The sequence below is a fragment of the Euprymna scolopes genome, chromosome 44, assembly GCF_053919585.1.
Source record: "Euprymna scolopes isolate OS-2025 chromosome 44, ASM5391958v1, whole genome shotgun sequence".
NCBI classification, from domain to species: domain Eukaryota; kingdom Metazoa; phylum Mollusca; class Cephalopoda; order Sepiida; family Sepiolidae; genus Euprymna; species Euprymna scolopes.
The window spans coordinates 8,838,465-8,864,719 of NC_136525.1; the positions used below are offsets into that span (position 1 = coordinate 8,838,465).

The window sequence follows — 26,255 nt, forward strand, 5'->3', positions numbered from 1 at the left end:
TATATATATATATACACACATTTCATTAAATAACTATCAATAAAATAAACTTCATCAATAGTAATAACATCTTAAAATGTAAAGTTATTAAAATAACCAATGAAATAAATATACACGGTATTAAAAAATTGTATATAAATTATTCCAAACCAGTTAGAATAATTAATCCATAATGATGAATCCAGAAGGATTGGAAAGTACCCAGACTTACAACAAATATGGCAATTACATCAGCCAGTTTCTGCCAGAAGTGAAGACAGTTATTCGGAAGTTGGAAAGGATACAAAACAGAGTTAATAGACAAAAAAAAAACGTCTATCTTATTTAATGAAATATATATATATATATATTACTTATTAAGAGAAAAAAAGCTGCCTAAGGGAAAGAAAAGAAATTAAAATTTATAAAAAAAATTATTGTTTGACACTATACTCCAAAAACAATATTCAAAAATCTTTATTCCGTGGAGTTTTAAAGAATGCTATTCTTGCTATTCTTCTCCTGAGAACGTCATTCTATGAAACTCCGCAGAATAAGGACTTTTGAAAATTGTTTTTGGAGTATTCTGCCGAAGAATAAATTTTTTGTAACTTTTAATTTACAGTTTTTATTTCTTTTTTTTTCTCTCTCTCTCTCTCTCTCCCTCCCTCCCCCCTCTCTCTCTCTTATAACAAGCTCTACTCTCTATTGTGTTTGTATTGAGCTTTTTTTTTATTTGGTTGGGATTAAAATATTAATATATTTATATATTTATATAATTCATATTTATATTAGGTTGAAGTTTAAACTTGCTTGTATCGGGTAAACATTTTAATCCCATCGTCTTATTCGGAAGTTGAAAAGGATCTAAAATCGAAAAGACAAAAATCGCTTAAGAGAAAAAATGCTGCCTGAAAATACATCTCGTGTTGAATGACGTTCAGCCAACAAAGTTGTCATAAATTCATACAGATGATTTATTGTGGTGAAGGCTTTGTGTAGGACCATCTACACTTTTCAGTAACACTACCAACCTCTGTCGGTACAAATGGTTGCCACAAGATAGAGCAGACAGTAGACATCAAGTTTTACATTAGAGTTTTCCTTCTCTTGGATGCACGTCTTAACGAAGACTGAGGCCGCATCTCTCTCGGTGGTTTTAAACACACCTCTAGATACTAACATGGAAAATTTCATGTTACTTCAGCATATGTAACTTAATTTAAATAATTCACAAAGGGAATAGGTAAAGTTGCAGTTTAGTGGCCTGAATATAATGCAAAAAAAATAAATTAAAAAATAATAACCAGGCGATAAATATTTTTTATCTTGTTGTTTTTGTTAAATATTAATAAATGGTGGATTATTTAAGTTAAAATCTATTTAGTGTTACGCATGTAAGCTTGAAAATGTGTACGTATGTTGAAATCCCTACTATTATATAAAAGTCACTTTGTGTGCGTGAAAGAGTCCCTTCCTCACAGGTTCCGAAACGGCTGAGCGTATCTTTTGCAAATTTCACACGAAGCTAATTTTTAGATGTCTGACAGCGTTCTTAGATATGTTTTGAACAGAAATTCATCTGATAAGTATCGAACAAGCACCGTTGTTTATGTTAAATATTAGTAAATGAGGAACCATTTAAAGTTAAAATCAAGTTAGTATTACGCTTGTAATATGCTTGAACACGCTTGAAATTTTTACATATGCTGAAATAATCGGTAGAAAAAAAAAAACAATGGAGGCTTCATACAAACGGAAAAAAATTATTAAAGAAATATGAAAGATTACTTACCCGGGTTTCATTCTTCTGAGCAGCATGGGGCACGATGACAGGAGCCTCCAGTTGCGTGGTTAATGCTTCCCCTCGATCTCCGAGAGTAAAAACTGTTGATCTGTTCTTTAAAGATGGTTTAGTTGCAAAAAAGCGTTCGCTCATTAAGGAGAATAAAAGCATTTTTTTTTTAAAATCACATTTAATTTTAAATTTGTCATTTTAAAATCACATTTAAATTTAAATTTGTTTTTTTTAAATCACATTTAAATTTAAATTTGTTATTTTTAAATCACATTTAAATTTAAATTTGTTATTTTTAAATCACATTTAAATTTGTTATTTTTAAATCACATTTAAATTTAAATTTGTTTTTTTTAAATCACATTTAAGTTTAAATTTGTTATTTTTAAATCACATTTAATTTTAAATTTGTTATTTTCAAATCACATTTAAACTTAAATTTGTTTTTTTAAATCACATTTAAATTTAAATTTGTTATTTTAAATCACATTTAAATTTGTTATTTTTAAATCACATTTAAATTTAAATTTGTTATTTTAAATCACATTTAAATTTAAATTTGTTATTTTAAATCACATTTAAATTTGTTATTTTTAAATCACATTTAAATTTAAATTTATTTTTAAATCAAATTTAAGTTTAAATTTGTTTTTTTAAAATCACATTTAATTTTAAATTTGTTATTTTTAAATCACATAAATTGTTTTTTTCTTTTCTTTTCTTCAAAGGACCCTTTATTGTGTTTCGTGGTATGGTTCGTTTTTTTTTTGTTTTTTTTATTCCTGCAGAATAAAAAATCGCTTAGATGTTGTGTAGCAGGTATATATTTGAAGATGACGGGAGTTCATCATCGGAGACTCATAACAGAGATAACGACGATGATGACAAAACTGAGGAAGACATTTATAACAGACTGGGATGATTCTTGGGGACTTCATATTATTATTACGGAGCTGGGACATTTATACAGTTCTTGTTAACACAAAGGAGGGGATGCATTACTTCAGGGGGAGATGATGACAAAACACATTTACCTTTTCGGTTGTAATAACGACACGAAGACAACCAGTTACAAAATATAGATCGTGATTTCTTAATTCATCTTTTTTTTTATTTTTTTTTTTTATTACATTTTCACCCCAAACAAGGCACATTGCCACTTTGGTGTAGGGGGCTACTATCAAGGGAAACATCTACTGGGGTACTATGTAGGGATTTGGGCAGCAAGATGTTGGTTCACGTTGCACTTGAACTTCTGCATGTCAGTACAGTTGGGGAAGCAGTGACCTGGAATGGAATTCCAAAGTCTAGCAGTTCTGGGGAAGAAACTACTGAAACTACTGGAGTAGAAAGATCTTTTACATCTAGGGATCTCTACTGTGTGGGGGTGGGATTTTGCAGCTTGTCGGGTCTGTTGAGGGTGTTCACGTCGTGTGGGCACAAGTGCCTGCAGTTCATCAGAGCATTCACCATTAAAATAATTGTAGAACAGGCAGAGGGATGCAACGTTTCGACGATGGGACAGAGGCTGAAGCTTAGATGCCAGTTTAGGGCCTATCAGATTTGCGACTCTCTTTTGAACCCTGTCAAGGAGCGAGAGACTAGTAGCTGATGCACCAGCCCAGATATGACAGCAATACTCCATACATGGGCGAATGGTTGCCTTATAGAGGTACAGGATACTTTCGGGTGTTAGAAGTTTTCTAGCACGGTAGAGAGAGCCCACCTTCCTCGCAGCGGCCCTGGCAATGCCCTCGATGTAGTTGTTCCAACTCATGTTTCCTGTGAACGTTAGGCCAAGGAACTTGAAAGATGTACTCTCAGATAAAGAGTCGTTGGCCATTGCTATAGTGCTATAGGTGGTAGAGAAGGTTTCTTGGAATTATTGAATGAAACCAGTTTAGTCTTGGCGGCATTGAACGTGACCATCCATTTTTGTCCCCATTCCACTACTGATTGGAGGTCATCCTCTAGTGTTTCTGCCATTACTTTAGATATATGTTCATTTGTTTTCCTGTCATGCCTGCTATAGAGTGTGGTGTCATCAGCATATATACCCATCTCAGAGGCAATTTTGTCGGGGAGGTCATTTATGAATATCAGGAACAGCAGAGGTCCAAGGATAGATCCCTGGGGCACTCCCGCATTTATATCATATTGTTTAGATGTACGACCGTCGAGGACAACCTGGATTTTTCTCTTATCTAAGAAGGATTTAATTATGTTAAGTATTCTACCAGTGATACCGTATGATCTAATCTTCCTGAGGAGACCCTCATGCCATACCCTGTCAAAAGCCTTAGATATATCTAGAGCTACCGCTCTGCCCTCTCCCACTTTGTCCAGTGAATGGTATATGCGTTCAGAGATTACAGTGAGGATGTCTGCCATGGAACGGGCTTGTCTAAATCCATATTGTTGGTCGGTCAGAAGTTTTGCATCTGTAAGGTGCTGGACTAGAGCATGGTTAATTAAGGTCTCAAATATTTTGGCAAAAAGTGGGAGGAGGCTAATAGGGCGATAATTTGATGGGTCAGTTCTTTCGCCAGAATTCTTGAATACTGGTACCACAGAAGCAGTTTTCCAACAGCCCGGAAAGCAAGATTCATTAAGGCATTTGTTGTAGAGTTTGGAGAGAACTGGAGCTACTTCGGCTGAGCACTTTTTTAATAGCACAGCTGGGATGAGGTCGGGTCCACATGCTTTTGAAGTGTCAAGGTTTTTTATGATAGCATGCACCTGAGCAGGGGTGATTTTCAGATCGTCTAGCGTGGCGTCTGTCCGCATAGGAAATTGAGGTAGGGGGTGGTTTAGAGGGTCCAGTGTGGAGTTTGAGGCAAACCGACTGGCAAGCATGTTAGCCTTTTCGGTTGCTGAGCAAACAACCTCGTGATTGTTGGTTAGCGGGGGAATTGTTGATTACCCATTATTTACTACACTGTTGTGGATTTTCCAGAAGTCACGAGTTCCTAGTTTTTGTGCTTCGATGCGCTTTTTAGTGGTTTCCGTAAATTCTCTCTTAGCTGTCGCTATTTCTTTCTTAACGTTACTTGTAGCTTCTATGTACTTCTGTCTGTTTGAACTGGACTTATGTCGGTTAAACCTGCGGAATGCATGCTGCCTTTGAGCAATGGCAGTTGCGCAAGTCGAAGTAAACCATTGGGGAGAGTGGGGCTTGCTATAGAATTTCCGCATGGGAACATGCGCTTCGATTGCAGTTTTGAACCATTCAGTGGTCTCGGTTGCACACTGTTCAGCAGGAAGAGAAAAAATATTTCCCCATGGGGCATCTCTGATAAGATCTCTGATGGCTGTCAGCCGATTGATGATGTCAGGAATTCAAGCTTGTATAACTACATGGTCTCTCTTCTACCCTTTGCCTCTAAGGGGCTTCCAGCCTCCAATTGACTCTATCACTGTGTGTTATTGTGATCTTCTCTGATTCTCCCTAACTTTGAACCTTCGATTCAATATATGGAGAAATTCTTTTGTTTATGATGTCAGAAACCTACTGTCGACCAACGTGACTTTTTTTCAAGCGTATTTTACACATGTCTGTCCAAACACACTTTTGGCAAACAAAGAATTCCCAATTTTAATTGTTCAATATCTAACCTATTTTTAATTTATAAACTCGCATTGTCCATTCTTTTAACTGACATATTTATTATCCAGTTATTTCTAAAAGAATCGACAATCGCTTTTTTTTCCGACATAAAGAAATAACAATGGACTGCATTCCTAGGATTTCAATTATCCACTTGCCTACAGGGTTCGATTCTAGCCTTTTCCTATTATTATTTTCACTTGTCTGTCTTCTTAGTTACATGAGAAGGGGACAGCCCTTCTCATGTAGCAACAGAATTTAAATTTAAATTTGTTAATTTTAACTCGCATAGAATTTAAATTTAGCAATGATCATTGGTTTTCTTTCAAATTTAGTGACACCCAGCCTCCTCAGGATTCCGGTACTCTCTGCACTCTGGCAGTTAAGTTGGTGCTCTCTCTGTCTTTTCATTCTCCTTGACACTTCATGATAGTTTTGTGTGATATCAGCTAAGGCTGATTTCATCGTTGTCATCAGCATCACATCGTCATTATACTCATCATAGTCATCAGCATCACATCGTCATTATACTCATCATAGTCATCAGCATCACATCGTCTTCCTCCTCTTCATCATCTCATTGGCATCATCATAAAATTCTTATTATTTAAAGACGGATAAACAATGAAATTAAATTAAATTCTTTGGAAACCATGGATATCTCAAATTGATTTTAACAAAACTTAGAGAGTGGGGGAAATCATATATAGTGGTTGTAGCTGAAGAAGTTTGGGAAGTTACATCGTCCGAAACATTGTAGATATAGGCACCCAAGATGAGAATTATAGTCTGAATAATTAATATTATTATAACAATTAATTCCCATCGCAAAAAATCCTGAAAAGTCCGACATAAAGATTTTCAAGTTTCATAAGTTTTAAATCATCAAACTCGCTTCAAAAGTAACGCAAGCATTTTTCAAAAAATAAAATAGAAAAAAATAAGAATAAGAAAGAAAAAAAAAAAAGGATATCTTTTTTCGCCGTGTCTTCGACTCCCATCAAATCGTCTTTGTCAGCAAGTTCTTCATACTGCAATAAAAATGGAAAAATTTATTAGAAAAAAAAAAAAAAATGAAATATGCATATGACGGTTTATCTCCCCAAAGAGTAAATATCCTATTTCGTTTTTGTGAATTTCTGGTATGAACGCAGACCTCTCGATATTTTTTCAGCCCTTGGCCAAAATGAAATATTCTTATCCAATTCCTATGGAGTAGAGTAATTTCCAAATATATATTAGCATTGGGATGATTAATCGAAATCGGAAATTTTACAGGTATTATAATCAGTATCGGAAAATTGGATTATAGCTGAAGGAACTCAAATTCTATATATATATATATATATATATATATATATATATATAGTAATGTGATTGATAATTTAAAATTCAAATTAGAATTAAAAATCTGTTTCATAAAAAGGAGCAACAACAAAGTCAATAATTTGTCACGCTTACATCCGAGTGGCTGTCGTTTAATTGATATTATCATAAATAATTTTACCAAGAATTCTTCATAAGTTTTTGTTTCAGTTTCAATTATAGCTGAAGGAACTCAAGTTTATATATATAATATATATATATATTTTTTTTTTCATTAGTTTTGGTTTCAGTTTCAATGAAAGCTGATGCACCCAAGTTATACGGATATATATTTTTTATTTTTGAAATTGCAACTTTATAATATATAAAACTAGATAGAACATTGACTCTATAATAAGATTTATGAAATCTGCACAAATTAAAATATCATATTTAAGCATACTTTACAACCGGGCTATGCAAGGCATCCCTGCTAGCATAGATAAATACTTCTGCAGTTTTAACAAAACAGCTGCAATAATATCAGAGCGTCTCCATTTACGCTGAACATCTACAGAATGCCGACATCAATATATTACATATATTCCTCTGTGGAATTTCCACAGGTCCCGCTAGTAAATATTGATTTTAAACTAAAACTAAACTAAATGTATAGATCACCCAAACACACAAGAGTATTTTTACGCTTGAGAAACGATCTATGGTTAAATATTAAGAGAGGTATAAAGAATCGGAATTAGTAATTGTATTGGAATCAGGAAAAATATTAGAGCCGTCTCATCACCAATATATATATATATATATATATATATATATAATATCCATTCACGTGTAATCACCTTTTTCTTCACCATATTCCCTATGCTTCACTTTTTGTTATCAAGTAAGATCTTTGACTTACTTGCAGTTTCATCAAATACTTTTGCATGCAAAATCCGATCCCGCATTTTGCTAATTCCTACCCTCTGATGAGAAGGAAAGTATTTCTTCAAAACTCTGTGGATTAAGGACTATCCACTTATTTAATGTTTCCTTTTCAAATTAAATATGTTTTTAACTCTTTTTCAAAGTGTTTTTTAATTTTTTAACATGTTTTATTAACTATTTGCTCTTAAAAGATGTATGTGGATGTATGTGTATGACTACATATATATATATAAACGTTTGAGCCCTCTACGAGTGGCGAACGGATGTTTATTTAAATAGACGTCCGGACAGTTTAATTTCGGCCACCGATTCCGTAGTCAGGGGGTAGGACTGCCGACTGTTATCACGACGGTTCTAGGTTCGATCCTCGGCTTGGGAGAGGTGTTAGTCTAGCGGCACTGATGAGTTGTGAAACAACGAAACAGGTCTGTATGTCGATGACTAAAATATATTTTATAAAAGCTCCCCTCTTCGGTAGAGCACTCTCGTAAATTATCTTACTCGCTACTTAATTTAGCTGAAATAATGCGAAGCTCGCGCTTTGTTTACAAACAAACGTTTGAGCCCTCTACGAGTGGCGAACGGATGTTTATTTAAATAGACGTCCGGACAGTTTGCGGCTAGACAGGCAACTGCCTCAAACCAGTATCGAAACCTGACCACCCAAATGAGAGTCAAGGCTTCTCTCTATACGGCTGCTGCTGTGTGAGTAATGAATAAACAATGTTTTGACATCGTCCAAATGCCTCCGCTCAATTTGTTTACACAAAGAGCGTCGCTTTATACACTAATGTTTTGACAAGCTTCTGGGTTTTACCTTTACTCCTGATCTGAAATGGAACACGTACATCAAGTCTGTTGCCAAGGTCGCTGGAAAGATGGTGGGATCCTTCTACCGCTCCAGAAGATATCTCACTACTGATGCAATTCTCTATCTATATAAAAGCCAAGTACGTCCAAGGATGGAATACTATTGCCATATCTGGGCAGGAGCTGCTCAAAACAGTCTATCCTGCCTTGGCAGAGTACAAAATAGACTTTGTGGCTTAGTGGGGGATGCCCTTTTCTCTACCCTGCAACCTCTCTCCCACAGAAGAGATGTTGCGAGCCTATCCTTGTTTTATCGTTATTTTCATGGTAGGTGCTCGTCTGAACTCCAATCTCTGGTCCCCCCTCGCCAATCTTTCACGAAAAACACCCGTCTAGCTGAATCCACTGTGAAAAATTTCCCCCACTCTTTATCTGTGCCTAAATCAAAACGTGGATTCCATGAACAAAGCTTCTTTCTTAGAACTGCACACCTGTGGAACTCTGTTCTGTCTGCCTGCTTCCCACCGGACTACAACTTGGATGTCTTCAAGTCCAACGTTAACAAATTCCTAATGAACCACCCCTTTAAGTAAACACTTCATCAAATCTCCACACTCACGTAATGTACTTGCAATAACCCTTATCCCTGAGTGGCTTCCGGGCCTTGATAAGTGGTGATCACTGTGTAAAAAAAAAAAAAAAAAAAAAAATGGCAGTTTGTATATTACTTCCCGAAATGCTCAACCCAAGATGTGTGCGTGTAGATATGCTTACCTGTAACTTCATCAATCTGCTTGTATAACCTTTAAAATACGAGTAGTAGATTTTACTCATCGTGTCGACATACTCATCCCGGATTTCTTTTGCTACCTGTCGTTCGTGGCTCATCAAAAACTCGTTAAAAAATCTGAAAAAAAATAAAAATAAATAAATAAAATATAACCCAAACTAACACAATATTAGAACCATAAATTATAAATAGATTAGAGCAGTATTGTGACCCAACAACCTGTAATAGTTAAAAATTACATCAGTAACAGTTAAAATAAAGCTGAATTAGAGCTTTTTATTATGTCAACAATCCCGGACAATTCCCAGTTGTCTTACTGACTCCATTTATTTAGTTGGGGACTCAAACCAAAATCAGGAAAAACGACTTCAGCTGAGCAGATTTAGGGATTGATAATAATATTTTGATATTAATAATGTTTCGTTAATCAAACCATGAAAAAAAAAAAAATAAATAAAAAATAACCCAAACTAACACAATACTAACAGATTAGAGCACTATTGTGACCCAACCACCTGTGATAGTCGAAAAACGGGAGTGAATTACTAGGTCCAATCCCTCCTTTGTCAAAGGACCAAAGAAAAAAAAATATTGGGGTGGGTGTCACATTTACACTCAGTCAGTACAAAGAAAAAAAAACATGATGGTCGATTTACCTGAATTTCAGCATTGTATTCTGCGGAACTTGGTAATTGGTCATTGGCTTTCTGAAGGAATAAATCTTTTGCAAAAGGAATTCACGGATCTTCGCCAAAGCCTGGAAGACAAAAACAAAAGAATAAAAATCGGTTTACATCAGCTAGTAGATCAGCGTCATCCTCATCACAGCGTTTCACACCATCTCGAAGTCCATTGTCAGGCAGTGTCTGAGGCATCCCTCAGGTCCACATCAGGGGACAGTCTGTAAGGATGTGTGTGATGGTCTGATTCTCAGCACCGTAGGGACATTGAACATCCTGTACATGCCCCCCCCCCCTCCCTTGTACAGGTTGTCTCATATTTTGGCAACTTTTGATTGGTTATATATTAGCAGCATTCACCCTAGGCAAGTTGAACTGGCTTCCTCCAGATGTGGAAGTGTCAAGGGAATATTAAATTCACAAGCGGTTCCTGTCGCATGTATATGCTCGTCAAGGGAGATGACAACATTATGTTTTTGCATGGAGGTGTTGATATCCTCCTACGTACAGCACCTGGTAATCCCAAATGTCTGGTGTATCTTCGCAAAGGAACAAACAAATAAAGAAATAAAATTTTTTAAATCCGACTCGGCATTTTTTAAAAAATGCAAATGAAATGCATTTAACCATGGTCCTTCCAAAATAACGTATATCCTTATCTTTCACACCAATGTTTTACAACCTCTGTCATATTACATGTGCTTTTTAAAAGTATCTCTCCCTGCCACCTGATACCGGCCATCTTCCCTAGCTCGCATTCTGGTTCTCCTGCTTGACCATGTGCTGTCGTTTTTTGCTTTTTCTTTTTCTCTCCTTCTTCTTCACGTGAGATCAGCGCGTGGTGCACACTCGCTTAATTTGCATATGCGTTAAGACGGCTGCTGCTGCTAATATTTTCGCTAGTCAGCTATCCTGCGGCTGCTGCTGATTTTTTCACATGCACGTATCGTCGCAAAGGAACAAACAAACAAAAAGGAAATAAATAAAAATCTGACGCTGCTTTATTTTTAAGTGCAAGTGAAATGCATTCATTCGTGATTTTTATAAAAAATAATGCATTTTAATACCTTTCGTCTTTCTGCACACATGTGTTTTACAACGCTCCACCTTATAACATACTTTTTTATAAAAGTCTCTCTCTCCACCACCTCATTTTTTTTGTTTTTACAAAGGAGTCACCACTTGTCAAGGCCCAGAGGCCACTCGAGAATAAGGGCTAATAAGTGTACAGTGGTCAATGGGACAATGATATAGTAATCGTTAGTAGTGGAAATTTGGTAAATTGGATTACTTAAAAGGTAACGGCTTATCAAGAACTTGTTTACGTTGGACTTGAAGACAAACATCTTATTGTCAGCTGGAAAGCAGGCAAATGGAAGAGAGTTCCATAGGTGTGCAGTTCTAAGAAAGAAACTTTGTTCATGGAATTTACATTTAGGTTTATCAGCGCATGCACACTTGTTTAATTAGCATATGCACTAAAACGGCTGCTGCTGCTAATATTTTCGCTAGTCAGCTATCCTATGGCTGCTACTGATTTTGTTCATCGACGCTTCGTTGAAGTAGGAGTGCACCGCTTCATTATACTACCGCTGACCAACCTGGAAACCTGCAGCCGGAAAGATTTTGCAGGATATAACAATAATGCAAAAAGCACATCATACCAACTTTGTAGATGTTTTGTTGTGTAGTTTTTGGCTTTTAGTTGGATATATAAACACACATATAACTGCACTTTAGATATTAGATGAATCACCTTTAGTGCAATCGAGTGACCAATTATAGAAGATTGGGAGATTTTATCAAATAGCTAACAAAGCCACATCTGGGTCGGTGTACCTACCACTAGTCTCTCCCTCTTAGATAAAGTCCAAAAAAGAGTTGTCAATCTAATCGGTCCCACTTTATCAACTAAGCTCCAGCCCCTGTCTTATCACTGTGCCTATTTTACAAATATTTTAATGGAATGAATTCTGATGAACTTGTTTCACTTGTACCCCCTCGACATATATATCCCCGACAAACCCGCTTAGCAATAAGATCTCATCCCTTCAATGTTGTTCCTAAATGCCAAAAAGCTTTCTATTCTAATAGTTTCTTCCCTTGAACAGCTAGACTTTGGAATTCCCTTCCTGCTACCTGCTTCCCTGGCTGTACTGATATGCAGAAGTTTAAATGTAACATAAACAAATATCTTGTTAATCTTTCCTAGACATGGCCCCGAATAGTAGCCCCTTACATCCAAGTGGTGATGTGCTTTGTAAGGGGTGAACATGAGTTAAAAAATAAAGCAAAAAAAAAAAAGAAAAGGGGAATGCAAAAAAAAAAAAAAAAATAAATAAATATACCACAATTGAATGTTACCAAAGGCAATCTCAGGAAAAGGCCAGACTACAGCAGAGAGCTAAAGATTGGCCTCTCTTCTATTGCCATGCGAATTCCTCCTTCTGAAGGCCTCTCTCCTAACTTAGAAGCACCTTAGGTTCCGGTGGAAAACATTCAATTGCTTGACGACGAGAGTGAGGAAATCGAAAGTTGCTATGAGTAGATAAGCCTATAAAACAGTGTCAATTTTTTTTTTTTTTTTTTTTTTTTTTTAAATACATTGTCACCCCCAAACAAGGCATATTGCCATTTTGATGTAGGGGGCTACCAAAAGTTGTTGAAACAGTAAAACAAGTGCATTGCAGCCGGAGGAGATTACTTTGAAGGGGACTAGAGTTTCATGTGTATACTATCAATAAAAGTGCCTATAGAGATGACAATACAGCCAAAGGAGAAGATGAAGAAATTCACGGCACATGGCATCGGAGGTGGCGGCAATGATTGAGCAAAACAGAGCGCACATGGTCTTATATTGAGACGTAAGGGGATACCATGATTGGAGGACAAATTTATGGGGGCATCCTAAGTGGGGAGTTGTTGGAAGGGTACAACAAGTGCATTGCAGCTGGAGGAGATTACTTTGAAGGGGACTCAATTTTCATTTGTGTACTATCAATAAAAGTGCCCATACCAAAAAAATCTGGAAACTTATTTAAGGAACCTCAACTTTATTTTTTTAAGTAAAAAAAAAAAAAAATCAAATCTTATGAGTATTAGAGGAGTAACTGTCTTGCCTTCCATTTTGAAAAAATAATCTCAAAAAGAAAAAAATACAAGGAAGATAGTTCAACAATAATTCAAACTTATGAGATTTATATTGCAGTGCTTACGAATTCTCATTAATTGCTTTAAAATTATTTTCTTTATAGTTCTGGACAAGAACAACTAAATCTGAGTGCTCGATTATTGTGACCATGTGTCAGACTAATCCATCAAAACTAACCTTGCTCTTTAACTTTTCCAAGATATCTCGAACATCCTGGCAAGAGCGTGCCTCTTTGAAAGACTGCTCCTTCACAAAGTTGATCTTGTGGTTCAGTTCATGCAGTTGTTCCATAAATTCACGCTCGGTTACCGGGGTGTCGACAATATGCCTGAAACAACAACAACAAAACAGCATAAAAATACAGGGATATAATTGACGCAGAAAAAAATTTGAAAAAAAAAAAAAAATGCAACAAAATTTTTTTCTTTGAAATCTGAAATCTTCTATTATACTACATGGGTACCTGGCGTTGCATATATATATATATATATATATATATATATATATATATTTTTTTTTATTTTTTTTTTTTTATTCAATTTTCACCCCAAACAAGGCACAGTGCCACTTTGAAGCAGGGGGCTACTATTAGGGACTTAATTAGTGGGGTCATTATGAAGGGAGATGAGTAGAAAGATATTTGTTAACATTACACTTGAACTTCTGCATATCATTGCAGTTGGGAAAGCAGAATCCCGGAAGGGAGTTCCAAAGACCCGCAGTTCTGGGGAAGAAACTATTGGAGTAAAAGGCTTTCTTGCACCTAGGGATCTCTACTGTAAAGGGATGAGACTTAGTAGCTTGTTGGGTTTGTCGGGGGTAGTTACGTCGGGGAGGTACAAGTGTTTGCAGTTCGTCAGAGCATTCACCATTAAAGTATTTGTAGAACAGGCAGAGGGATGCAACATCTCGTCGATGGGACAGAGGTTGAAGCCTAGATGACAGTTCAGGACCCATCAGGTTGGCGACTCTCTTTTGAACCCTGTCCAGGAGCGAGAGACAAGCAGCAGATGCACCAGCCCAGATGTGACAACAGTACTCCATACATGGGCGAATGGTTGCCTTATAGAGGTATAGGATACTGTCAGGCGTAAGTAGTTTTCTAGCACGGTAGAGGGAGCCAACCTTCCTTGCAGCAGTCTTGGCAATGCTCTCAATGTATCTATTCCAGTTCATATTCCCTGTAAACGTTAGGCCGAGGAGTTTAAAAGAAGTACTTTCAGGCAATGTGTTCTTGGCCATTGCTATTGGTGGTAGAGAAGGTTTCTTGTAGTTATTGAAGGAAACAAGCTTAGTCTTAGCAGTATTGAATGTGACCAACCATTTTTGTCCCCATTCCACTATGGATTGGAGGTCATCTCCTAGTGTTTCTGTCATTTCCTTGGATATGTGGGTACACACACACACACACACACACACACACACACAGACGCACAAACACACATAATTCTTATATTTCTTCAACTATGATGTAACCGATTTGTTTATTGCAAAAACAATAGCTGGCTTATGTTTTCAACAGATACCCATGAAATGACAAAAATAAAATAGGTTTCGATCTGTGTGTTAGAGCTTATAAATAATTGGGTTTAAAATAAAAACCTCAAACGTATTTCACTTCTGATCTTCTCTCGTTGACAGAAATTGTGCCGATCATATTTTTATTTTGCATGGGGCCAAATATTACTGTATTCTGATTCGGTTTGACAAAGTCATTCACACAGAAATAATGTTTGCACACATTATATATATATATATATATATATATATATATATATATAGATATTTTTTTTTACTATAATACCTACAGACACTAGTGTTTCATCCTTTCGGGAATCTTCAGTGCAGGGTGTCACGATTAATACCAGTCGAACGATTCGAACCCCGCATCACGAGACATCTCTGGCTTGATTAGCGAAGACCTAATCTATTCGGCTACCATTAACCGCGTGAAATAACGTCGAATTTAAACATTTTAATTTTAAATGTTCATTTACGTCAGTCAGAGAGTGATCTAATCCTTATACAATGATCTATGCATATATATATATATATATATAATATCTCTCTCTATATATATATATTATTATATATATATATATGACATCCAATTATATGCAGACGTACATTTTATTTCTAGTTATTCATTCACATACACTCCGTGCTCCGCTATATATATATATATATATATATATATATATATATATATATATATATATACTGTATTAACAGAACCAAGACTTCAAAAAAGGAATTAATAGCAACAAAAAGTGTATTTCATTGTAAGTTACAATTGTTTCAATACCAGTAGGACAATGTCAAGCATTATAGCGTTTGAAAATTTTCACATAACCAGCATTGCTTCAGACTTTTTGAATAAAATACACTTTGACAATAGAACATTGTTTAAAGAAAATTCCCTTAACGGAAATGAAGCATGCGAAAACATTTACTCTGGAGGCATCCTCCATCAAAAGCCCATTCAAATATTAATATATCACCTAATTTTCGTATCCTTATTCAAAAACCAATCATAAGAAGTTTCCACAAAACCCCGTAGCCATTTAAAATCTTTTAATAATACTATTCATTGAATTCCTAAATTAGATTTCTATATTTCTTTATTTCACATAATTAATTTTTTAAAAAAGAATTTTTAAAATTTTATTTATATATTTATAATATGGCCAGAACAACCTTGCTATAACGTTACGGTTAATTTTTAGTTTTGTATTCACTCATTTTAATTGATTTTAAATGGCTACGGGTTTTTGTGGAAACTTCTCATGACTGGTTTTTAAATAAGGATACGAAAATTAGGAGGAAAAGGAGGTGAAAAAAAGCAAACGCGTTAGCTGTCTCGCCCACAGAAGTCCTCTTGTGTTAGTGTGCCAGTAACCCTCATCACAGCCTCTTTCATTTCCTCAATTGTCTCATCACGACAGTCTAAGGCTTTCCTTAAGCTTAGGGATTAATCAAAAGTCACAAGGAGCAAGGTCTGGACTATAGGGAGGGTGAGGAAGAACTGTGATAATGAAAAAAGATTTGCTCTATGATCACTCTACTCTCCTTAATTGCAGTTTCGATATCTGAAGGCCATTGCCCAATCTGCCATTTGGGGACCCGGTGGATAGGAGAGAGTCGCAAATTAATCTATATATCTATAAAAGTGAAAGTGTGTGTGTGTGTGTGTGTGTGTGTGTGTGTGTGTGTGTGCTTGTGTGTGTGTACATTTCCCTATGCAATAACCGTTAATTTTCAGTCTAAAGACTCGAAATTTGATATACAGGGTACTGAAATTTGAGAAAATCTTTGTAATCGGTTTTCAGCCAGAAATTTGGCTGTTAAGGGGTCAAAGTTCAACGATTTGATCTTTGAGAACTCTACCAAACTCCTCTGACAATTTTGGGTCTAAACACTTGAAATTTTTGGACATGGATCCAACTTAATAACTTGATTTGAGTCCAAAACAATAAATGTTAAGGGGTCATATTAGGGGTCAAAGTTAAAAAAATTGACCGCCTTGTTTTTTTTTTGCTCAACATACACCTCCAAACACCCGGGCAACGCCGGGCAGAAATGCTAGTATGTAATTATTAAAGAAACGTAGAAAGACACAAGAGAAAAGGAATCAAACTTACGAGATCATACATTCGGGAATGACCATTTCATCGACAAACTGGCTTAGCTCTCCTCGGACAGCCTGTAAAGAAAGAGAAATAAAATGCAGTTTTCATTTTTTTCTTATTTATTGGTTGTGTGCATGTGTGTGTGTGTGTGAAACGGCACTAATCCTATTCGGGTTTAACCGGCTTTCTCCGAAGGAGGAAGTTCCATGGGAGTATGAAATTCACAAGTGGTCCCCAGTTGCATGTATACTCATCGGTTGAGCGCTTTTTCATAATTCAGATCATAAAGGCTTAATCCCTTACTAAAGAGCTCAATTCATTTTCCAACAGGATGGAGTGCCACCACAACTCCGGGTTTTTTTTTTTTTTTTCACAGTGGTCATTACTTATCAAGGCCCGGAAGCCACTCAAGGATAGGAGTTTTCCAACAGGATGGAGCGCCACCACAACTCAGGGTTAGACAGTTTCTGAACACAACACTGCCAGACAGATGAATTGGATGATCTGGGCAAGATGATCTCACACTCTGCAATTTTTTTTATGAAGATTTGTGAAAGGACTGGTTTATGTGCGTCTCCCATTCCAAGAGATTAACAATGAATAACAGCTGTTACAACCATTAACAACACAATGTTGGAACACGTTTGGCAAGAATTGGTCTATCGGCTTGATGTGTGCCGTGTGAACAATGGTGTTCACATTGAACATCTTCGAACATTCCATGAAAAACTTGAGATTACAAGTTTTCTAAATATACCAGATGCGTTTTTACATCCTTAATAGTTCTCGAGATATTCAGTGTCAAAATGTTTTGAAGACTTTTGCAACACTGTTGTTGTTGTTGTTGTTGTCTTTATTTTTTTTTTATTGGGAATTTTCAGACGAGATGTTTAAAAGAAAAGAAAAATAAATAATGAAATAATTTTCTCTTTTTTTTTTAAAATAAAATTACGCTGATTTTTTTTTTTTTTTTTTTTACATAAAGATTTTATCGAATCGCTAATGATGACGATGCGAATAAATAAATACCTGTCTGTTCTTTAGTTTGATGTTCATCGCAATCGACTCTTCTTGGAGCGTCTGGATCTCATTACTGATACTGCTCAAATCCGTCTGGAATCCGTTTAACATTTGTTCCATTCGCTTCAAGAACAAATAAGCAAAGACAGAAATTTTAAAAAGACCTAAAAACGTATTCTTGCAATTTAAACTTTGTCAAACCTACACTTGGCAACACGAATATTCTGCCAGCTCTGAAAAATATCAACTTCTCCAAAGAATATCAACTTCAGTACAGAAAATTTGGTACAAGTCTCCAGAATTCAAAACCAATTAAAAAAAAAAAAAAACACAGAAAACGATTTCAAGCGATTATTGTGAAATTGTTAGCATTACAAGGCTGATCCAGCAAGTTTAGATTATTGTAGAGTTATCTGACCTTCTTTTTTTTGTTTTGATAATGGCGATGCAAGACAGCCCTTTTGCTTGTTCATAAAATTTGATTTTCTTAGTTAAAAAAAAAAAATAGTACTTGATCAATTTACGTAATTTTTGGAATATGACATCTTTGTTCTGTGACATATAAGGCGCCTTCAATAATTTTCCAGACATTTTTGTACAGGCATTTAAAATTGTCATACACTCTTGAAAATTCAGTATGTTATTGCTATACATCTCATGAGATGACTGACCAATTTTTATCATTTCAGGTTCAAATAAACAGCTACAGCAGGAATTGGAATACACCCTACTAAAGCCTGATTGTCACAGCTGGTGAATTTCTTTCAAAAATGCAATATGAACGTAAGGACAATTTAGAAAAATGATATGCGATAAAATTCTGTTTTAAACTTGGAAAAAATGCCGCAAAAATGTATGGAATGCTTCAGACTGCTTTTGGACCATCTTGTATGAATCGAGCATCAGTTTTTGAGTGGCATAAGAGATTCAAGGAAGGCAGGGAGTCTGTGAGGATGATGAGAGGTGTGCGAGTATCACGGATTCGGTACTTTACGGGTTTTTCAATATATTAATATTGCGGATTTCAATTATAAATCTGCCATAAATCCATAAAATCATGATAATCGAATATTTATTTATGTACAGTAACTAAACTGTAATAGTGTACTGTACAAACTAACAAGTGTTACATTACATTTCTATTATTATTAATATTATAGTAAAGGGTGGGTTAGAAACATTATAGGGATCGTTTTAAACAGGCTATAAACAATTTAATAAGGTAAAAATAATGGTTCTGTTCTACTTTGTGGATTTTCGAATATCACGGATGGTCTCGGCCCCTATCTACTGTGATATTCGAGGGAATACTCTCTGTCTTTCTCTTTCTCTCTCTCTCTATATATATATTTTATTTTTAAAACAGTAATCTACGTACACGTGTTTTGAGTTAACTAACTCTCATCAACATAGCTCGACTGTTTTTAGGGATCGAACTCCAGACTGTGTTTACCACAGTCCGACACCTTAACCATTAGGCCATGAACCCTAGATGACTTTACTGTTCATTTTTATCGCTTATAAATTTTACATTTGTTGTTGTTTTTTTTTTTAAACGATGAATATGGCTAATATTGGCTTCGTCTCGAAGCTCATATTTATTTAGAAAGTCGCCCATAATTTGTTTGGACGTATATATAAATAAATAAAAATGTTATATATATGTCCAAACAAATTATGGCCGACTTTCTAAATAAATACGAGCTTCAAGGCGAAGCCAATATTAACCGTATTCATCGTTTAAACAAAAACAACAACAAATGTATATACATAAGGCTATAAAACTGTGATATTTTTATGTACATTACTGAACTGTAATATTGAACTGTACAAACTAACAAGTGTTACAATCTTTCTATTATCTCTATATAAATAAAATGAACTCATTTTGTCTGATTTTGACATTAATAGGATTAAAAATCAAGATATTTCATGCAAATATAATATGCAAATATAATATGCACAAACGGCAGAACAATATCTGAGGTGTGTTATAGGCTTATTATTTCTCAAATTCCTCAATAATCTTAGATTTCTATACTTTTTCTGCTGAGAAGTCACGGCCAAAATCGGTTAAGATCAATGGAAGTGGTAAAATATTTTCTCTCTAATAAATTCCTCCTCCCCCTGCTACCACTTAACACCGTTTGGGGATCGTTCACAAGGAACAGTTGAGAAGAGAACACCGGTTTGGCTTCGTAGTTCTTTCATGTGAAGTTATTTAAAATCACTAAACTAAGCTGCAGTGCTCTGTGGCGTAGTGGTTAGCGTGCTGGACAATTCACATTATATTTTCACGTTCGCGCCGACCTACCGTAGTCGTTTTTTTTTTTTTTTTCCTAAACAACTGGAATGGACTTTTCTTGGTGGCCGAACTGTTAACGTTGCAGATGTTTTTTTTTTGTTTTTTTTTCACACTTTATTTTCCTACTTTTACTCATGACTCCGGGTTTGATCCTTCCTACTTACCTACCATAACATTTTTTAACCCCCTCCCCCCCCCCGTCCCGGAAACAAACACTCGGGCAACGCCGGGTACCCCCGCTAGTTATTAATATAGTACAAGGTTGTATTATAAACATTACAGGGATGGTTTTAAACAGTCTATAAACAATTAAATAAGGTAAAGATAATGGTTTTGGTATCAGAAAAATTGATGCCTATATTTTCAAAACGATTCTTTTTATTGTCTTTTTTTTATTTGATTTTGTTTAAAGTAAAATCTTATAAACATTACAAGAATCGTTTTAAACAGCTTATAAACAATTAAATAAGGTAAAAATAATGGTTTTTATATTAAGGGCCTATTTGATTGATGACAAATTTAGCTAGAGTCTATTAGGCTTTGATATTTTGACATTGTGATTTGTCAAGGGGCCAGAATACCAAAACCCGTCTATCCAATGGAAAGATGAATCTGGCGACAGCCACAACGCTGATGTAGGGAGTGGGAGTATCCTCACCTCGAGAATGGTATCGCATGCTGCTATTTGTTTGTGGAGGCTGGCAATGTTCTGGCTTTCTTTGATATCTAATCGCAGAGTTAAAGAAAATTATAAAAAAAAAAAAAAATCACATCGTAATAATTGTTAGACAGTGAGAGAGAGGGTGGGACTCAGGAGGAGGGCGTCCAAAAAGGAGGGGAGAGTCTAAAAGCAAAAGTCGGAAATCATGGGATTTAAATATTAAAGTTGGAACTATATGTGCTGTTAATTCTAAGAAGATTGAACATTTCTGTACATTGCTTGAACAATCTTTACCGACCACTCATCTGTTCATGCCAAATCGACCAGACAATCTCTCCTGGCATTCTGTTAACAGTTTTCTCTAGATCCGCAAAATCAAAATACAGGTTCTTCTTCTTATTAAGGTACTTTTCTTACATTTGTCTCTGCTTTATCGTTATTTTCATGGTAAAAGCTCATCTGAGCACGAATCTATGCTCCCCCCCCACTCGCCAAACTTTCACAAAAAACAACTGTCTAGCTGAAACCATTATCAACAATTTTCCCCACTCTTTATCCGTGCCTAAACCTAAACGTAGATTCCATGAACAAAGCTTCTTTCTTAGAACTGCACGCCTGTGGAACTCTGTTCCGTTTGCCTGCTTTCCAGCTGACTACAATTTGGTCATCTTCAAAGACAACGTAAACAAGTTCTTAATGAGCTGTTCCCCTTAAGTAATCCAATTTACCAAATTTCCACTACTAACGATCACTATAGTGTCCTATTGACTACTGTACACTCATTGACCCTTATCCTCCAGTGGCCTATAGGCCCTGATAAGTTGTGACTCCTTTGTAAAAAAAAAAAGATAAATATAGCATCAGTGATACTTTGCTCAGACATAAAAATCAACTTGCATTTACTCTATGATTATCTGACTTTATCCTTGCAACAATTCATTATTGTGACTAAATTCCCAGTCTTTCGGAGCCAATTCTAACACTCAATTCAAGTCCAGGCTCATCACATCTACCACACTCTTATCGCTGACTTTCATAGATATTTCGGTTAACACCATTTAAATAAACAGCATATGACGACACCTCTTTCGGATGTCTTCAAAATATCTTTTGTTTTGACAAGGAATTTCTATTTCGGGTACAAGAGTTATTCCCCTTCATTTTTAATTTCTGCATAAACATTTTGCACAGAAAAATAGAAACTCAATTATAGCAGACTTACAAACCTATTGATGATTTCGTTATTTGATAATATAGACTTGTGATATAATGATCGACCTGCAGCCGTTAAGTACTAGGAAGGTGGAAGACAAATAAAGTAGGAAATAGATTTATCAATAGACAATGGACAGAAATTTGTTCTTAACAAAAACACGAGGTGACGGTAGGTTTAAATTATGTGACACTATAGACTGTCAGCACCCCCCTCCTCCTCCGCACCTCCCTGGAGCCAGAAATAAAAACACAAATGAGGAATTGTGTAAATAAATTAGTTCGGTTAACACCATTTAAATCAACAGCGTATGACGGCAGCCCTTTTGTTTAAAAGGATACAATCTTGTATGGAGGCATTTTCAACTGTAAGTAATTCTTTTTCTATCTGTTTGGAATATTGCCGTAAGTCAACACCCTGCGAAAGAGAGAAAAAAAAGGTTCACGTTTTTCAATCATAAAATATAAAAACAAGCAGAAAGCACTCGGAGAGTACAAGCCTCCGCCAAATCAACTGTAACAATTTTCAACAACAAAAGAAAGTTCTTCATATATGCATGCAGGTTTTGATGTGTGGGTTTTTTTTTTTGTATTCTGAGAGTTTTCTGCAAAGTTTTAATTTAGAGAAAATTATTTATTTATTTTCTTAGTTTCTAATAATATTTAGTTTAATTTTCAAGTTTTGAGCGATTATCAAGTCTCACCAGATGACTGGCCATTTTTTTCTCAGAACACCAGAGTTGATTGGCCAAATAAAGAATTTCATGGATAAGGGCTGTTGTGTGTCTATAGAGACAATAAGTGCGCAGTTTGATGTCAGTGTGGGAACTGTACATAAAATTATTCACACAAAAAAATTTGATCATTTTATGTATTAGTTTTTATGAAAAAAAAATAAAAATAAAAATAAAGAAAAATCAGGTTTGTTTTACACATAGGTACAAAAAAAGTGGTTGAAAGACAAAAAATATAACAAATATATGCTATCAAAGGCAAGATAAGTTAGCCCTCTATTTAGCTGGAAAAGATTTTAGTGGTTTTACTCACTTTAAAGTGTTTATTCGATTTGAAAAACAGTGACGAGCATTAAATGGGCGCGAGCTGAACCTAAATATTTGAAGTTGTAGGGGACTAAAAAGTAGAGGACACCGGGGAGGGGTAATCTGCCCCTGCTCTAACGCTTGTTGTTTTTTTTCCTTTGGTCATGGGCAGACGTGTTGCCTTTTCCCTCTCAAGAAGAGGAGGAGAACCTTTGTTCCACCACGAGGTGAGCTCTGAGAACTTTTTCCACCAGTCGGTTAGTCTTATCGAACTGTCGCTATTGTATTGTGTTTTATTGTTGTTTAAATGTTTGTCAGTGTATAATAAATGCGTAAACGTAATTGGGCAATTGTGTTTATTCATATATTTTTTGTTTAGTTAAAACTAACAAAGTTTTCATAAAAAAAATCATATACATTAATGGCTTGGCAAGGCCACAGGGGAGACAACCAAACAAAAAAAGAAAACATTCATACCAAAGCAGCAAAACTGAAACTGGCTTGCCAAGTGTCACGTTCCCTTCTTTCATGTAACAAGAACGACCCATTTCTCGACTGGGTTGTAACTTATAATGAAAAGTGGGTTCTTTACAACGACTGGCGATGCTCAGCTCAATGGTTAGACGCCAACAAAGCTCCATGACACTTCGCAAAGCTAAAGTTGTACCAAAAGAAGGTAATGCTGATGGTTTGGTAGTCTGTGACCAGTTTCATTCATTACAGTTTTTTTTAATTCAGGTGAAACCATTACGGCGGAAAGATACTGTAAATAAATGGATGAAATGCAATGAAACTTGGACAACAACACCCAGCATTGGTCAACAGAAAAGGCCCAATTCTCCACCACAACAATACCTGACCGCACGTTGCTAAACCGACTCTGCCTCATCCGTAATACTCTCCAGACCTCTCACCTACCGACTAACACTTTTTCAAGCATGGCAACAAATTTCTGCATGAGAAATGCTTCAAAAACCTAAAACAATCTATCTGTCCTTTTACATGGATGGTTGCATTTTTACATGGATTGTTGCATTTTTACATGGATTGTTGCATTTTTACGTGGATTGTTGCATTTTTACATGGATTGTTGCATTTTTACGTGGATTGTTGCATTTTTACGTGGATTGTTGCATTTTTACGTGGATTGTTGCATTTTTACATGGATTGTTGCATTTTTACATGGATTGTTGCATTTTTACGTGGATTGTTGCATTTTTACATGGATTGTTGCATTTTTACGTGGATTGTTGCATTTTTACGTGGATTGTTGCATTTTTACATGGATTGTTGCATTTTTACATGGATTGTTGCATTTTTACGTGGATTGTTGCATTTTTACGTGGATTGTTGCATTTTTACGTGGATTGTTGCATTTTTACGTGGATTGTTGCATTTTTACATGGATTGTTGCATTTTTACGTGGATTGTTGCATTTTTACATGGATTGTTGCATTTTTACGTGGATTGTTGCATTTTTACGTGGATTGTTGCATTTTTACGTGGATTGTTGCATTTTTACGTGGATTGTTGCATTTTTACGTGGATTGTTGCATTTTTACGTGGATTGTTGCATTTTTACGTGGATTGTTGCATTTTTACATGGATTGTTGCATTTTTACATGGATTGTTGCATTTTTACATGGATTGTTGCATTTTTACGTGGATTGTTGCATTTTTACATGGATTGTTGCATTTTTACGTGGATTGTTGCATTTTTACGTGGATTGTTGCATTTTTACGTGGATTGTTGCATTTTTACGTGGACTGTTGCATTTTTACGTGGATTGTTGCATTTTTACGTGGATTGTTGCATTTTTACGTGGACTGTTGCATTTTTACGTGGATTGTTGCATTTTTACGTGGATTGTTGCATTTTTACGTGGATTGTTGCATTTTTACGTGGATTGTTGCATTTTTACGTGGATTGTTGCATTTTAACGTGGACTGTTGCATTTTTACGTGGATTGTTGCATTTTTACGTGGATTGTTGCATTTTTACGTGGATTGTTGCATTTTTACGTGGACTGTTGAATTTTTACGTGGACTGTTGCATTTTTACGTGGATTGTTGCATTTTTACGTGGACTGTTGCATTTTTACGTGGACTGTTGCATTTTTACGTGGACTGTTGCATTTTTACGTGGATTGTTGCATTTTTACGTGGACTGTTGCATTTTTACGTGGACTGTTGCATTTTTACGTGGACTGTTGCATTTTTACGTGGATTGTTGCATTTTTACATGGATTGTTGCATTTTTACGTGGATTGTTGCATTTTTATGTGGACTGTTGCATTTTTACATTAATGTTTGCACTATTATGTGGATTGTGCAATTTTACATAGACTGTTGAAATTTTATATGGATTTTTGCACTTTTACATGGATTTTTGGACTTTTACATGGATTGTTGCACTTTTGCATAAATTTTTGCATTTTATATGGATTTTTTGCACTTTTACTTGTATCGTTGCACTTTTTCATTGACCATTGCACTTTTATATGGACTCTTGCACTTTGCAATTTTCTTTACTAATAAATTTTATTTGGTTCGATTCACTTACCGTTTTCAGTGCTTCTTTTACAATTTCATCTTCCAGATTTTGTTGGATGTGAACTGCAAAAACAAAGAAAAAAAGGCATTATAGATTGCTCATAGGTTAGGGTTAGAGTTATGGTTGTCATTTTCTTTGTGGGGGGGGGGAAGTCTTTTACTCGCATTCACCTGAGATATGTGCAGTTGACTAAACGTTGATGGTACCGCCACATAAAAAAAAAAAATGGATGAAAGTTTGTGGATCGGTAGATGTAGAACGAGTGAAGTAACAGGGTCAGCCCACAGAAAAATGTGTGTGGAAATGATAAAAATGGACCTGAGGAATAAGTAAAGACCTGGCCAGAGTTAAATTAGTTTAGTTGTTTCTTAAAGACGTCTTTTATATACCAGCAACGGAATCTATGCATTATATTTCTCTTTGACTATCTGTCTGTCTGTCCGTTCCATTTTTTTCTTGGAAACTACTAGGTTGATCTGACTGAAATTTTGTATGGATGATTCCTATGATAAGGTGCAGCAAACTAAGTATTATGGTATCTGTTTGATGCATGATTAGAGATTAATAGAGGTTTGGTCACCACAATATGTCATTTTTTTTCTCTTTTGTTTATTTGCTTCGTCACAAGAGGAGAGTTAGACACAAAGTCGGTTTTTAATGGGGGGGGGGGGCAGCTCCCCCAAAAGGGTCATTCTGGTTAGTAACAAAAATAAAAAATGTATCAGTCATGAAGGATTTATCCTCCATTGAAACTAAAAAATTGTAG

At 35.6% G+C, this 26,255-nt stretch overlaps 1 protein-coding gene across 2 annotated transcripts in view; it reads right to left on the minus strand.

Annotated features, from left to right (window-relative positions):
* Positions 1–26,255, minus strand: part of LOC145268682 (vacuolar protein sorting-associated protein 52 homolog) — an 85,507-nt gene that overhangs the window by 47,248 nt on the left and 12,004 nt on the right. For both annotated transcript variants that reach the window (XM_080124187.1, XM_080124188.1), the window contains exons 3-12: positions 25,499–25,551; positions 22,238–22,313; positions 20,681–20,748; positions 17,727–17,840; positions 16,710–16,771; positions 13,246–13,396; positions 9,894–9,994; positions 9,222–9,354; positions 6,358–6,415; positions 1,775–1,908 (exon numbers count right to left, since the gene is read on the minus strand). In XM_080124187.1, the coding sequence (XP_079980313.1) occupies positions 1,775–1,908; positions 6,358–6,415; positions 9,222–9,354; positions 9,894–9,994; positions 13,246–13,396; positions 16,710–16,771; positions 17,727–17,840; positions 20,681–20,748; positions 22,238–22,313; positions 25,499–25,551 (950 nt within the window). The remainder of the gene's footprint in view (positions 1–1,774; positions 1,909–6,357; positions 6,416–9,221; positions 9,355–9,893; positions 9,995–13,245; positions 13,397–16,709; positions 16,772–17,726; positions 17,841–20,680; positions 20,749–22,237; positions 22,314–25,498; positions 25,552–26,255) is intronic.